The sequence below is a fragment of the Panulirus ornatus genome, chromosome 59, assembly GCF_036320965.1.
Source record: "Panulirus ornatus isolate Po-2019 chromosome 59, ASM3632096v1, whole genome shotgun sequence".
Classification (NCBI taxonomy): domain Eukaryota; kingdom Metazoa; phylum Arthropoda; class Malacostraca; order Decapoda; family Palinuridae; genus Panulirus; species Panulirus ornatus.
In genome coordinates, this window is record NC_092282.1 from 8,733,877 (window position 1) to 8,748,986 (window position 15,110).

Here is a 15,110-nt window from a genome sequence, read left to right on the forward strand (position 1 = left end):
CAAAGCAAACACCTGATCCACACATCCTCTACCACTTCTGAAACCACACACACATATATATATATATATATATATATATATATATATATATATATATATATATATATATATATATATATATATCCCTGGGGATAGGGGAGAAAGAATACTTCCCACGTATTCCCTGCGTGTCGTAGAAGGCGACTAAAAAGGGAGGGAGCAGGTGGCTGGAAATCCTCCCCTCTCGTTTTTTTTTAATTTTCCAAAAGAAGGAACAGAGAAGGGGGCCAGGTGAGGATTTTCCCTCTAAGGCCCAGTCCTCTGTTCCTCGCAAATGCAGGAAATAGGGTGTTTTGGTCGAGGTGGTGTGCAAAGTGAGAGGGTTAAGGAAAATGATTTGGTAAACAGAGAAGAGGTAGTAAAAGCTTTGCGGAAGATGAAAGCCGTCAAGGCAGCAGGTTAGGATGGTATTGCAGTGGAATATATTAAAAAAGGGGGTGACTGTATTATTGACTGGTTGGTAAGGTTATTTAATGTATGTATGACTCATGGTGAGGTGCCTGAGGATTGGCGGAATGCGTGCATAGTGCCATTGTACAAAGGCAAAGGGGATAACAGTGAGTGCTCAAATTTCAGAGGTATAAGTTTGTTGAGTATTCCTGGTAAATTATATGGGAGGGTATTGATTGAGAGGGTGAAGGCATGTACAGAGCATCAGATTGGGGAAGAGCAGTGTGGTTTCAGAAGTGGTAGAGGATGTGTGGATCAGGTGTTTGCTTTGAAGAATGTATGTGAGAAATACTTAGAAAAGCAAATGGATTTGTATGTAGCATTTATGGATCTGGAGAAGGCATATGATAGAGTTGATAGAGATGCTCTGTGGAAGGTATTAAGAATATATGGTGTGGGAGGCAAGTTGTTAGAAGCAGTGAAAAGTTTTTATCGAGGATGTAAGGCATGTGTACGTGTAGGAAGAGAGGAAAGTGATTGGTTCTCAGTGAATGTAGGTTTGCGGCAGAGGTGTGTGATGTCTCCATGGTTGTTTAATTTGTTTATGAATGGGGTTGTTAGGGAGGTGAATGCAAGAGTTTTGGAAAGAGGGGCAAGAATGAAGTCTGTTGTGGATGAGAGAGCTTGGGAAGTGAGTCAGTTGTTGTTCACTGATGATACAGCGCTGGTGGCTGATTCATGTGAGAAACTGCAGAAGCTGGTGACTGAGTTTGGTAAAGTGTGTGAAAGAAGAAAGTTAAGAGTAAATGTGAATAAGAGCAAGGTTATTAGGTACAGTAAGGTTGAGGGTCAAGTCAATTGGGAGGTAAGTTTGAATGGAGCAAAACTGGAGGATGTAAAGTGTTTTAGATATCTGGGAGTGGATCTGGCAGCGGATGGAACCATGGAAGCGGAAGTGGATCATAGGTTGGGGGAGGGGGCGAAAATCCTTGGAGCCTTGAAGAATATGTGGAAGTCGAGAACATTATCTCGGAAAGCAAAAATGGGTATGTTTGAAGGAATAGTGGTTCCAACAATGTTGTATGGTTGCGAGGCATGGGCTATGGATAGAGTTGTGCGAAGGAGGGTGGATGTGCTGGAAATGAGATGTTTGAGGACAATGTGTGGTGTGAGGTGGTTTGATCGAGTAAGTAACGTAAGGGTAAGAGAGATGTGTGGAAATAAAAAGAGTGTGGTTGAGAGAGCAGAAGAGGGTGTTTTGAAATGGTTTGGGCACATGGAGAGAATGAGTGAGGAAAGATTGACCAAGAGGATATATGTGTCGGAGGTGGAGGGAACGAGGAGAAGTGGGAGACCAAATTGGAGGTGGAAAGATGGAGTGAAAAAGATTTTGTGTGATCGGGGCCTGAACATGCAGGAGGGTAAAAGGAGGGCAAGGAATAGAGTGAATTGGATCGATGTGGTATACTGGGGTTGACGTGCTGTCAGTGGATTGAATCAGGGCATGTGAAGCGTCTGGGGTAAACCATGGAAAGCTATGTAGGTATGTATATTTGTGTGTGTGGACGTGTATGCATATACATGTGTATGGGGGTGGGTTGGGCCATTTCTTTTCGTCTGTTTCCTTGCGCTACCTCGCAAACGCGGGAGACAGCGACAAAAAAAAAAAGAAAATATATATATATATATATATATATATATATTATCTCTGGGGATAGGGGAGAAAGAATACTTCTCACGTATTCCCTGCGTGTCGTAGAAGGCGACTAAAAGGGAAGGGAGCAGGGGGGCTGGATATCCTCCCCTCGGTTTTTTTTTTTAATTTTCCAAAAGGAGGGACAGAGAAGGGGGCCAGGTGAGGATATTCCCTCAAAGGTCCAGTCCTCTGTTCTTATCGCTACCTCGCTAATGCGGGAGATGGCGCATAGTATGAAAGAAAGAATATATATATATATATATATATATATATATATATATATATATATATATATATATAAAGTTTTAATCGAGGATGTAAGGCATGTGTACGTGTAGGAAGAGAGGAAAGTGATTGGTTCTCAGTGAATGTAGGTTTGCGGCAGGGGTGTGTGATGTCTCCATGGTTGTTTAATTTGTTTATGAATGGGGTTGTTAGGGAGGTAAATGCAAGAGTTTTGGAAAGAGGGGCAAGTATGAAGTCTGTTGGGGATGAGAGAGCTTGGGAAGTGAGTCAGATGTTGTTCGCTGATGATACAGCGCTGGTGGCTGATTCATGTGAGAAACTGCAGAAGCTGGTGACTGAGTTTGGTAAAGTGTGTGAAAGAAGAAAGTTAAGAGTAAATGTGAATAAGAGCAAAGTTATTAGGTACAGTAGGGTTGAGGGTCAAGTCATTTGGGGGGTAAGTTTGAATGGAGCAAAACTGGAGGAAGTAAAGTGTTTTAGATATCTGGGAGTGGATCTGGCAGCGGATGGAACCATGAAAGCGGAAATGGATCATAGGGTGGGGGAGGGGGCGAAAATCCTGGGAGCCTTGAAGAATGTGTGGAAGTTGAGAACATTATCTCGGAAAGGAAAAATGGGTATGTTTGAAGGAATAGTGGTTCCAACAATGTTGTATGGTTGCGAGGCGTGGGCTATGGATAGAGTTGTGTGCAGGAGGATGGATGTGCTGGAAATGGGATGTTTGAGGACAATGTGTGGTGTGAGGTGGTTTGATCGAGTAAGTAACGTAAGGGTAAGAGAGATGTGTGGAAATAAAAAGAGCGTGGTTGAGAGAGTAGAAGAGGGTGTTTTGAAATGGTTTGGGCACATGGAGAGAATGAGTGAGGAAAGATTGACCTAGAGGATATATGTGTCGGAGGTGGAGGGAACGAGGAGAAGTGGGAGACCAAATTGGAGGTGGAAAGATGGAGTGAAAAAGATTTTGTGTGATCGGGGCCTGAACATGCAGAAGGGTGAAAGGAGGGCAAGGAATAGAGTGAATTGGATCGATGTGGTATACCGGGGTTGACGTTCTGTCAGTGGATTGAAACAGGGCATGTGAAGCGTCTGGCGTAAACCATGGAAAGCTGTGTAGGTATGTATATTTGCGTGTGTGGACGAATGTATATACATGTGTATGGGGGTGGGTTGGGCCATTTCTTTCGTCTGTTTCCTTGTGCTACCTCGCAAACGCGGGAGACAGCAAAAAAAAAAAAAAAAAAAAAAAAAAAATATATATATATATATATATATATATATATATATATTGGGGAAGAGCAGTGCGGTTTCAGAAGTGGTAGAGGATGTGTGGATCAGGTGTTTGCTTTGAAGAATGTATGTGAGAAATACTTAGAAAAGCAAATGGATTTGTATGTAGCATTTATGGATCTGGAGAAGGCATATGATAGAGTTGATAGAGATGCTCTGTGGAAGGTATTAAGAATATATGGTGTGGGAGACAAGTTGTTAGAAGCAGTGAAAAGTTTTTATCGAGGATGTAAGGCATGTGTACGTGTAGGAAGAGAGGAAAGTGATTGGTTCTCAGTGAATGTAGGTTTGCGGCAGGGGTGTGTGATGTCTCCATGGTTGTTTAATTTGTTTATGGATGGGGTTGTAAGGGAGGTAAATGCAAGAGTTTTGGAAAGAGGGGCAAGTATGAAGTCTGTTGGGGATGAGAGAGCTTGGGAAGTGAGTCAGTTGTTGTTCGCTGATGATACAGCGCTGGTGGCTGATTCATGTGAGAAACTGCAGAAGCTGGTGACTGAGTTTGGTAAAGTGTGTGGAAGAAGAAAGTTGAGAGTAAATGTGAATAAGAGCAAGGTTATTAGGTACAGTAGGGGTGAGGGTCAAGTCAATTGGGAGGTGAGTTTGAATGGAGAAAAACTGGAGGAAGTGAAGTGTTTTAGATATCTGGGAGTGGATCTGTCAGCGGATGGAACCATGGAAGCGGAAGTGGATCATAGGGTGGGGGAGGGGGCGAAAATTTTGGGAGCCTTGAAAAATGTGTGGAAGTCGAGAACATTATCTCGGAAAGCGAAAATGGGTATGTTTGAGGGAATAGTGGTTCCAACAATGTTGTATGGTTGCGAGGCGTGGGCTATGGATAGAGATGTGCGCAGGAGGATGGATGTGCTGGAAATGAGATGTTTGAGGACAATGTGTGGTGTGAGGTGGTTTGATCGAGTAAGTAACGTAAGGGTAAGAGAGATGTGTGGAAATAAAAAGAGCGTGGTTGAGAGAGCAGAAGAGGGTGTTTTGAAATGGTTTGGGCACATGGAGAGAATGAGTGAGGAGAGATTGACCAAGAGGATATATGTGTCGGAGGTGGAGGGAACGAGGAGAAGAGGGAGACCAAATTGGAGGTGGAAAGATGGAGTGAAAAAGATTTTGTGTGATCGGGGCCTGAACATGCAGGAGGGTGAAAGGAGGGCAAGGAATAGAGTGAATTGGAGTCATGTGGTATACAGGGGTTGACGTGCTGTCAGTGGATTGAATCAGGGCATGTGAAGCGTCTGGGGTAAACCATGGAAAGCTGTGTAGGTATGTATATTTACGTGTGTGGACGTGTGTATGTACATGTGTATGGGGGGGGGGTTGGGCCATTTCTTTCGTCTGTTTCCTTGCGCTACCTCGCAAACGCGGGAGACAGCGACAAAGTATAAAAAAAAAAAAAAAAAAAAAAAAAAATATATATATATATATATATATATATACATATATATATATATATATATATATATATATATATATATATATATATATATATATATATATATATATATGGTAAATTATATGGGAGGGTATTGGTTGAGAGGGTGAAGGCATGTACAGAGCATCAGATTGGGGAAGAGCAGTGTGGTTTCAGAAGTGGTAGAGGATGTGTGGATCAGGTGTTTGCTTTGAAGAATGTATGTGAGAAATACTTAGAAAAGCAAATGGATTTGTATGTAGCATTTATGGATCTGGAGAAGGCATATGATAGAGTTGATAGAGATGCTCTGTGGAAGGTATTAAGAATATATGGTGTGGGAGGAAAGTTGTTAGAAGCAGTGAAAAGTTTTTATCGAGGATGTAAGGCATGTGTAAGTGTAGGAAGAGAGGAAAGTGATTGGTTCTCAGTGAATGTAGGTTTGCGGCAGGGGTGTGTGATGTCTCCATGGTTGTTTAATTTGTTTATGGATGGGGTTGTTAGGGAGGTAAATGCAAGAGTTTTGGAAAGAGGGGCAAGTATGAAGTCTGTTGGGGATGAGAGAGCTTGGGAAGGTAGCACAAGGAAACAGACGAAAGAAATGGCCCAACCCCCCCATACACATGTATATACATACGTCCACACATGCAAATATACATACCTACACAGCTTTCCATGGTTTACCCCAGACGCTTCACATGCCTTGATTCAATCCACTGACAGCACGTCAACCCCGGTATACCACATCGCTCCAATTCACTCTATTCCTTGCCCTCCTTTCACCCTCCTGCATGTTCAGGCTGCGATCACACAAAATCTTTTTCACTCCATCTTTCCACCTCCAATTTGGTCTCCCTCTTCTCCTTGCTCCCTCCACCTCCGACACATATATCATCTTGGTCAATCTTTCCTCACTCATCCTCTCCATGTGCCCAAACCACTTCAAAACACCCTCTTCTGCTCTCTCAACCACGCTCTTTTTATTTCCACACATCTCTCTTACCCTTACGTTACTCACTCGATCAAACCACCTCACACCACACATTGTCCTCAAACATCTCATTTCCAGCACATCCATCCTCCTGCCCACAACTCTATCCATAGCCCACGCCTCGCAACCATACAACATTGTTGGAACCACTATTCCTTCAAACATACCCATTTTTGCTTTCCGAGATAATGTTCTCGACTTCCACACATTCTTCAAGGCCCCCAGAATTTTCGCCCCCTCCCCCACCCTATGATCCACTTCCGCTTCCATGGTTCCATCCGCTGCCAGATCCACTCCCAGATATCTAAAACACTTCACTTCCTCCAGTTTTTCTCCATTCAAACTCACCTCCCAATTGACTTGACCCTCAACCCTACTGTACCTAATAACCTTGCTCTTATTCACATTTACTCTTAACTTTCTTCTTCCACACACTTTACCAAACTCAGTCACCAGCTTCTGCAGTTTCTCACATGAATCAGCCACCAGCTCTGTATCATCAGCGAACAACAACTGACTCACTTCCCAAACTCTCTCATCCCCAACAGACTTCATACTTGCCCCTCTTTCCAAAACTCTTGCATTTACCTCCCTAACAACCCCATCCATAAACAAATTAAACAACCATGGAGGCATCACACACCCCTGCCGCAAACCTACATTTTATGTTGCTTTGTATATATATATATATATATATATATATATATATATATATATATATATATATATATATATATATAAATGGGGAGGTGATAACAAGCAGTGGTGATGTGAGAAGGAGATGAAGTGAGTATTTTGAAGGTATGTTGAATGTGTCTGATGATAGAGTGGCAGATATAGGGTGTTTTGGGTGAGGTGGTGTGCAAAGTGAGAGGGTTAGGGAGAATGATTTGGTAAACAGAGAAGAGGTAGTAAAAGCTTTGAAGAAGATGAAAGCCGCCAAGGCAGCGAGTTTGGATGGTATTGCATTGGAATTTATTAAAAAAAAGGGGGTGACTGTATTGTTGACTGGTTTGTAAGGTTATTTAATGTATGTATGACTCATGGTGATGTGTCTCAGGACTGGTAGAATGCTTGCATAGTGCCATTGTACAAAGGCAAAGGGGATAAGAGTGAGTGCTCAAATTACAGAGGTATAAGTTTGTTGAGTATTCCTGGGAAATTATATGAGAGGGTATTGATTGAGAGGGTGAAGGCATGTACAGAGCATCAGATTGGGGAAGATCAGTGTGGTTTTAGAAGTGGTAAAAGATGTGTGGATCAGGTGTTTGCTTTGAAGAATGTATGTGAGAAATACTTAGAAAAAGAAATGGATTTGTATGTAGCATTTATGGATCTGGAGAAGGCATATGATAGAGTTGATAGAGATGCTCTGAGGAAGGTATCAGGAATATATGGTGTGGGAGGTAAGTTGTTAGAAGTGAGTCATAGGGTGGGCGAGGGGGTGAAAATTCTGGGAGCGTTGAAAAATGTGTGGAAGTCGAGAACGTTATCTTGAAAAGGAAAAATGGGTATGTTTGAAGGAATAGTGGTTCCAACAATGTTATAAGGTTGCAAGGCATGGGCTATAGATAGAGTTATGCAAAGGAGGGTGGATGTGCTGGAAATGAGATGTTTGAGGACAATATGTGGTGTGAGGTGGTTTGATCGAGAAAGTAATTAAAGGGTAAGAGAGACGTATGGTAATAAAAAGAGTGTGGTTGAGAGAGCAGAAGATGGTGTTTTGAAATGGTTTGGTCACATGGAAAGAATGAATGAGGAAAGATTGATAAAGAGGATATATGTGTCTGAACTGGAGGGAACAAGGAGAAGTGGGAGACCCAATTGGAAGTGGAAGGAAACAGACAAAAGAATGGCCCAACCCACAATCTTTGTCAATCTTTCCTCACTCATTCTCTCCACAAGTCCCCCACTTTGTGACTCACTTCTGCTTCCATGGTTCCATTCGCTGCTAAGTCCACTCCCAGATATCTAAAGCACTTCACTTCGTCCAATTTTTCTCCATTTAAACTTAAATCCCAATTAACTTGTCCCTCAACCCTGCTGAATCTAACAACCTTGCTCTTATTCATAATTACTTTCAACTTTCTCCTTTCACACTTTTCCAAACTCAGTCACCAACCTCTGCAGTTTCTTACCCAAATCAGCCACTAGAGCTGTATCATTGACAAACAACCAATTCACTTCCCAGGTCCTTTCATCCCAAACAAACTGCATACTTGCCCCTCTCTCCAAAACTCCCTAACCACCTCATCCATAAACAAATTAAACAACCATGGCGACATCACACACCTCTGCGCAGACCAACATTCACTAGGGACCAATTACTCTTCTCTCTTCATACTCATACACATGCCTTACCTCCTCGGTAAAAACTTCTCATGGCTTCTAGCAACTTACCTCCCTCACCATATACTCTTAAAACTTTCCACAAAGCATCTCTAGCAACCCTAACTTCTCACCACTTCTAGCAACTTACCTCCCTCACCATATACTCTTAAAACCTTCCACAAAGCATCTCTATCAACCCTATCATATGCTTTCTCCAGATCCATAAATGCTACATACAAATCTATCTGTTTTTCTAAGTATTTCTCACATACATTTTTCAAAGCAAACACCTGATTCACACATCCTCTATCACTTCTGAAACCACACTGCTCTTCCCCAATCTGATGCTCTCTACATGCCTTTACCCTCTCAATCAATACCCTCCCATATAATTTCCCAGGAATACTCAACAAACTTGTGCATCTGTAGTTTGAACACTCACCTTTATTCCCTTTGCCTTTGTACAATGCACTATGCATGCATTCCACCAATCCTCAGGCACTTCACCATGATCCATACATACAGTGAATATCCTTACCAACCAATCAGCAAAAAAGTCACCCCCATTTTTCAAAAAATTTCAATGCTTGCCTTCATCCATTCCTGTTGCTGCCCCCAGCTTCAGCAAGGTAGCGCCAAGAAAACAGACAAAAAGGCCACATTCATCCACACTCAGTGTCTAGCTGTCATGTTTCCCACTGTTTCCTACATCAGCAGGAAGCACCAAGAACAGATGAAGAAAGGCTGCATCTGCTCACAAACATTCTCTAGCTGCCATTAATGCCAGCTTTGCAGTTGCAATATCCTTCTACATCATTTCTTCCTGATTATTCCTGATTATAAAAGTGGGAACATTTCAAGTTTTATGAAAAATAACTCTATCAACTCTATCTTACGCCTTCTCCAGATCCATAAATGCTACATACAAATCCATTTGCTTTTCTAAGTATTTCTCACATACATTTTTCAGGTATGCACACAAATATGCTACTAAACATTGCAAGAACATATTAATCAAAACTGAATGTCATGTGCAATGTTACAATTACTTGAAAAAATTCAAGAGTGATTATCATTACCGATATAACCAATGTTAGCTGTAAGACAAAGGCTCAGGACTGATATTTCAGAAATAGCAGAGCCTTTTGTTAGGTGGACACCTTAGATAATTCTTTTTAAGGTTCAGTTGATATTTGTTTTCCAGCATATTCTCCAGCTCACAGGCCTGATACAGAAAACAGAGTTGAGTGAATGAAGAGACTGCATCAATCAAATACTACATTTTGTTCATTTAGGAATAACTTGTTACCATAAACTAAGTCAGCTTATGTCTAGCATATTATATTTCTTACCACTACATCAGTGCAAAAATGTAGTGTGTTACATTCAAAAGCCAACAAACCAAGACAGTTCTCAAGGCTTTGATGTGCTAGCAGATGGCCTTTTGTTATGATATGGCTTATCATACTAAAAAAGAAAAGTGCGACCTCAGTTCAAATGATCTATTCTTTTGGGTGCTCTACAAACAATACAAAAAATCAATGCACAACTCATAATTTCCACAATCTGAGTTATAATGATTATCATTCTAATCAACTAATCTATTTCTTTCTGTACAAACATGTAGCATGATGGAAATTTAACACTTTCTCAACACACCTTAAAAATAAGAAACTTCGTTCTATTTCATATCATTCAAAATGAATTAAGAAATATATTACATGAAAATTAGCCATTCAGTTTTAAGTGTTACCATCTTTTAGAATTACTACAAGACTTACCTTTAATAACTGTTACCAAAACAAGATAACTCTATCAATACATTCAAAAGTAATCTGAAAGAACCATCAATGTCCTTTGTGTTTTACAATCATGAAAAAATTACCTATATACTAATTTTTTTAAGTCTTTGCATTTCATAGTAGTTCACACATAACTGAAACACTTACCTCTTACTTCTTTTGGCTGTTATGTAAACAAGGGGATGAACCACACGAATGACAACACAAGAATATTGATGATAAAATCCTATCAGACAACTTTATCATATCATTACAACTTTTTAAAGTTGAGTTTCTGTCACAGTTCCTAAATGCCTAAACACTTTTTCAGCCCTTAAGAAATGCAAGATGAAACTGCTTTCAAGCAGTATCAATTCCTGGCATGGCATTCCTTACCTTAGTGCTATATGGTTTAAGGCAGTCTTTTCCTCTGCTTCAATTCCCTCTTCTCCTTCCAACTCTATTTTCTCTCTATCCTTTTCACATACTTCCCCTTCTCCACCCTGTAATAGCCACACAAAAAATTAATATCATAAAATCATATCCTCTATCCCTGGGGATAGGGGAGAAAGAATACTTCCCACGCATTCCCCACATGTCATAGAAAGCAACTAAAGGGGACAGGAACAGGGGGCTAGAAACCTTCCCCTTCTTGTATTTTAACTTTCTAAAAGGGGAAACAGAAGAAGGAGTCACGCGGGGAGTGCTCATCCTCCTTGAAAGCTCAGATTGGGGTGTCTAAATGTGTGTGGATGTAACCAAGACGAGAAAAAAGGAGAGATAGGTAAAATGTTTGAGGAAAGGAACCTGGATGTTTTGGCTCTGGGAATGTTTTGGGAGTAAAGTCAGGGATTAGTGAGAGGACAAGAGCAAGGGAAGGAGTAGCACTACTCCTGAAACAGGAGTGGTGGGAGTATGTGATGGAGTGTAAGAAAACTGAAAGTTCATGGAGAGAGATGGGTGATTATTGGTGCCTATGCACCTAGGCATGAGACAAAAGATCATGAAAGGCAAGTGTTTTGGGAGTAGCTGAGTGAGTGTGTTAGCAGTTTTGATGCACAAGACCAGGTTATAGTGATGGGTGATTTGAATGCAAAGGTGAGTAATGTGGCAGTTGAGGGAATAATTGGTGTACATGGGGTGTTCAGTGTTGTAAATGGAAATGGTGAAGAGCTTGTAGATGTGTGTGCTGAAAAAGGACTGGTGATTGGGAATACCTGGTTCAAAAAGAGAGATATACATAAGTATACGTATGTAAGTAGGAGAGATGGCCAGAGAGCGTTATTGGATTACATGTTAATTGATAGACGCACAAAAGAGAGAATTTTGGATGTTAATGTGCTAAGAGGTGAAACTGGAGGGATGTCTGGTCATTATCTTGTGGAGGTGAAGTTGAAGATTTGTAGAAATTTTCAGAAAAGAAGAGAGAATGTTGGGGCAAAGAGAAAGGTGAGAGTAAGTGAGCTTGGGAAGGAGACTTGTGTGAGGAAGTACCAGGAGAGACTGAGTACAGAATGGAAAAAGGTGAGAACAAAGGACGTAAGGGGAGTGGGCAAGGAATGGGATGTATTTAGGGAAGCAGTGATGGCTTGCGCAAAAGATGCTTGTGGCATGAGAAGCATGGGAGGTGGGCAGATTAGAAAGGGTAGTGAGTGGTAGGATAAAGAAGTAAGATTATTAGTGAAAGAGAAGAAAGAGGCATTTGGATGATTTTTGCAGGGAAATAATGCAAACGACTGGGAGATGTATAAGAGAAAGAAGTAGGAGGTCAAGAAAAGGGTGCAAGAGGTGAAAAAGAGAGCAAATGAGAGTTGGGGTGAAAGACCTTCATTAAGTTCTATGGAGAATAAAAAGATGTTTTGGAAGGAAGTAAATAAAGTGCGTAAGACAAGGGAACAATGGGGACATCAGTGAAGGGGGCTAATGGGGAGGTGATAACAAGTAGTGGTGATGTGAGGAGATGGAGTGAGTATTTTGAAGGTTTGTTGAATGTGTTTGATGATAGAGTGGCAGATAGAGGATGTTTTGGTTGAGGTGGTGTTCAAAGTGAGAGGGTTAGGGAAAATAATATGGTAAACTGAGAAGAGGTAGTAAAAGCTTTGCGGAAGATGAAAGCTGGCAAGGGTTTGGATGGTATTGCAATGGAATTTATTAAAAAAGAGGGGTGACTGTATTGTTGACTAGTTGGTAAGGTTATTCAATGTATGTATGACTCATGGTGAGGTGCCTGAGGATTGGTGGAAAGCTTGCACAGTGCCATTGTACAAAGGCAAAGGGGATAAAAGTGAGTGCTCAAATTACAGAGGTATAAGTTTGTTGAGTATTCCTGGGAAATCATATGGGAGGGTACTGATTGAGAGGGTGAAGGCAAGTACAGAGCATCAGATTGGGGAAGAGCAGTGTGGTTTCAGAAGTGGTAGAGGATGTGTGGATCAGGTGTTTGCTTTGAAGACTGTATGTGAGAAATACTTAGAAAAGCAAATGGATTTGTATGTAGCATTTATGGATCTGGAGAAGGCATATGACAAGAGTTGATAGAGATGCTCTGTGGAAGGTATTAAGAATATATGGTGTGGGAGGCAAGTTGCTAGAAGCAGTGAAAAGTTTCTATCAAGGATGTAAGGCATGTGTACGAGTAGGAAGATAGGAAAGTGATTGGTTCTCAGTGAATGTTGGTTTGCAGCAGGGGTGCGTGATCTCTCCATGGTTGTTTAATTTGTTTATGAATGGGGTTTTTAGGGAGGTGAATGCAAGAGTTTTGGAAATAGGGACAAATATGCAGTCTGTTGTTGACGAGAGAGCTTGGGAAGTGAGTCAATTGTTGTTCGCTGACGATACAGCGCTGGTGGCTGATTCAGATGAGAAACTGCAGAAGCTGGTGACTGAATTTGGTAAAGTGTGTGAAAGAAGAAAGCTGAGAGTAAATATGAATAAGAGCAAGGTTATTAGGTACAGTAGGTTTAAGGGACAAGTCAATTGGGAGGTAAGTTTGAATGGAGTAATACTGGAGGAAGTGAAGTGTTTTAGATATCTGGGAGTGAATTTGGCAGCGGATGGAACCATGGAAGCAGAAGTGAACCATAGGGTAGGGGAGGGGGCGAAAGTTCTGGGAGCACTGAAAAATGTGTGGAAGTCGAGAACATTATCTTGGAAAGCAAAAATGGGTATGTTTGAAGGAATAGCGGTTCCAACAATGTTATTTGGTTGCAAGGTGTGGGCTACAGATAGAGTTGTGCGCAGTAGGGTGGATGTGCTGGAAATGAGATGTTTGAGGACAATACATGGTGTGAGGTGGTTTGATCGAGTAAGTAATGAAAGGGTAAGAGAGATGTGTGGTAATAAAAAGAGTGTGGCTGAGAGAGAAGAAGAGGGTGTTTTGAAATGGTTTGGTCACATGGAGAGAATGAGTGAAAAACGATTGACAAAGAAGCTATATGTGTCAGAGGTGTAGGAAATGAGGAGAGGTGGGAGACCAAATTGGAGGTGGAAAGATGGAGTGAAAAAAGATTTTGAGTGATCGGGGCCTGAACATGCAGGAGGGTGAAAGGCGGGCAAGGAACAGAGTGAATTGGAACGATGTAGTATACTGGGGTCGACAAGCTGCCAATGGATTGAACCAGGGAATGTGAAGCATCTGGGGTAAACCATGGAAAGTTTTGTGGGTCCTGGATGTGGAAAGGGAGCTGTGGTTTCGGTGCATTATACAAGACAGCTAGAGAATGAGTGTGAATGAATGTGGCCTTTGTTGTCTTTTCCTAGCGCTACCTCGCGGACATGTGGAGGGAATGGGTTGTCATTTTTTGCATGGTGGGGTGGCGACAGGAATGAATAAGGGCAGACAGTATGAATCATGCACATGTGTATATATATATATATATATATATATATCTGTGTGTATATATATGTATACGTTGAGATGTATAGATATGTATATGTGCGTGTATGGACGTGTATGTATATACATGTGTATGTAGGTGGGTTGGCCCATTCTTTCGTCTGTTTCCTTGCGCTACCTCACTAACGCGGGAGACAGCGACAAAGTATAATAAAAAAATTATATATATATATATATATATATATATATATATATATATATATATATATATATATATATATATATATATCTTTTCTTTTTTCTTTCAAACTATTCGCCATTTCCCGCATTAGCGAGGTAGCGTTAAGAACAGAGGACTGGGCCTTTGAGGGAATACCCTCACCTGCCCCAATTCTCTGTTCCTTCTTTTGGAGAAAAAAAAAAAAAAAAAAAAAAAAAAAAATACATACCTATAAATCTCAATGTACACATATATATACACACACAGACATATACATATATACACATGTACATAATTCATACTGTCTGCCTTTATTTATTCTCATTGCCACCTCGCCACACATGGAATAACATCCCCCTCCCCCCTCATGTGTCCGAGGTAGCATTAGGAAAAGACATCAAAGGCCCCATTCGTTCACACTCAGTCTCTAGCTGTCATGTAAAAATGCCCGAAACCACAGCTCCCTTTCCACATCCAGGCCCCACAGAACTTTCCATGGTTTACCCCAGACGCTTCACATGCCCTGATTCAATCCATATATGTATATATATATTTGCCCTCTTTTTCACCACTTTGTTGCTATCTCCTGCGTTAGCAAGGTAGTGCAAGGGAACAGACGAAAGAATGGCCCAACCCACCCACATACACATGTATACAAATATACGTCCACACATGCACATATACAAACCTATAAATTTCAATGTATACACACATATACATACACAGACATATACATATATACATAATTCATACTTGCTGCCTTTATTCATTCCTGTTGCCATCCCACCACACATGAAATGACAACCCCCCCTCCCCCCACATGCACATGAGGTAGCGCTAGGAAAAGAAAACAAAAGCCACATTCGTTCACACT

At 41.1% G+C, this 15,110-nt stretch overlaps 1 protein-coding gene across 45 annotated transcripts in view; it reads right to left on the reverse strand.

Annotated features, from left to right (window-relative positions):
• Positions 1–15,110, reverse strand: part of LOC139767191 (muscle calcium channel subunit alpha-1-like) — a 1,449,841-nt gene that overhangs the window by 672,446 nt on the left and 762,285 nt on the right. For all 45 annotated transcript variants that reach the window (XR_011717010.1, XM_071696301.1, XM_071696297.1 and 42 more), the window contains one exon: positions 10,578–10,684. Coding sequence is in view for 44 of the 45 variants with exons in the window: in XM_071696301.1 (XP_071552402.1) it covers positions 10,578–10,684 (107 nt within the window). In the remaining variant the exon portion in view is untranslated. The remainder of the gene's footprint in view (positions 1–10,577; positions 10,685–15,110) is intronic.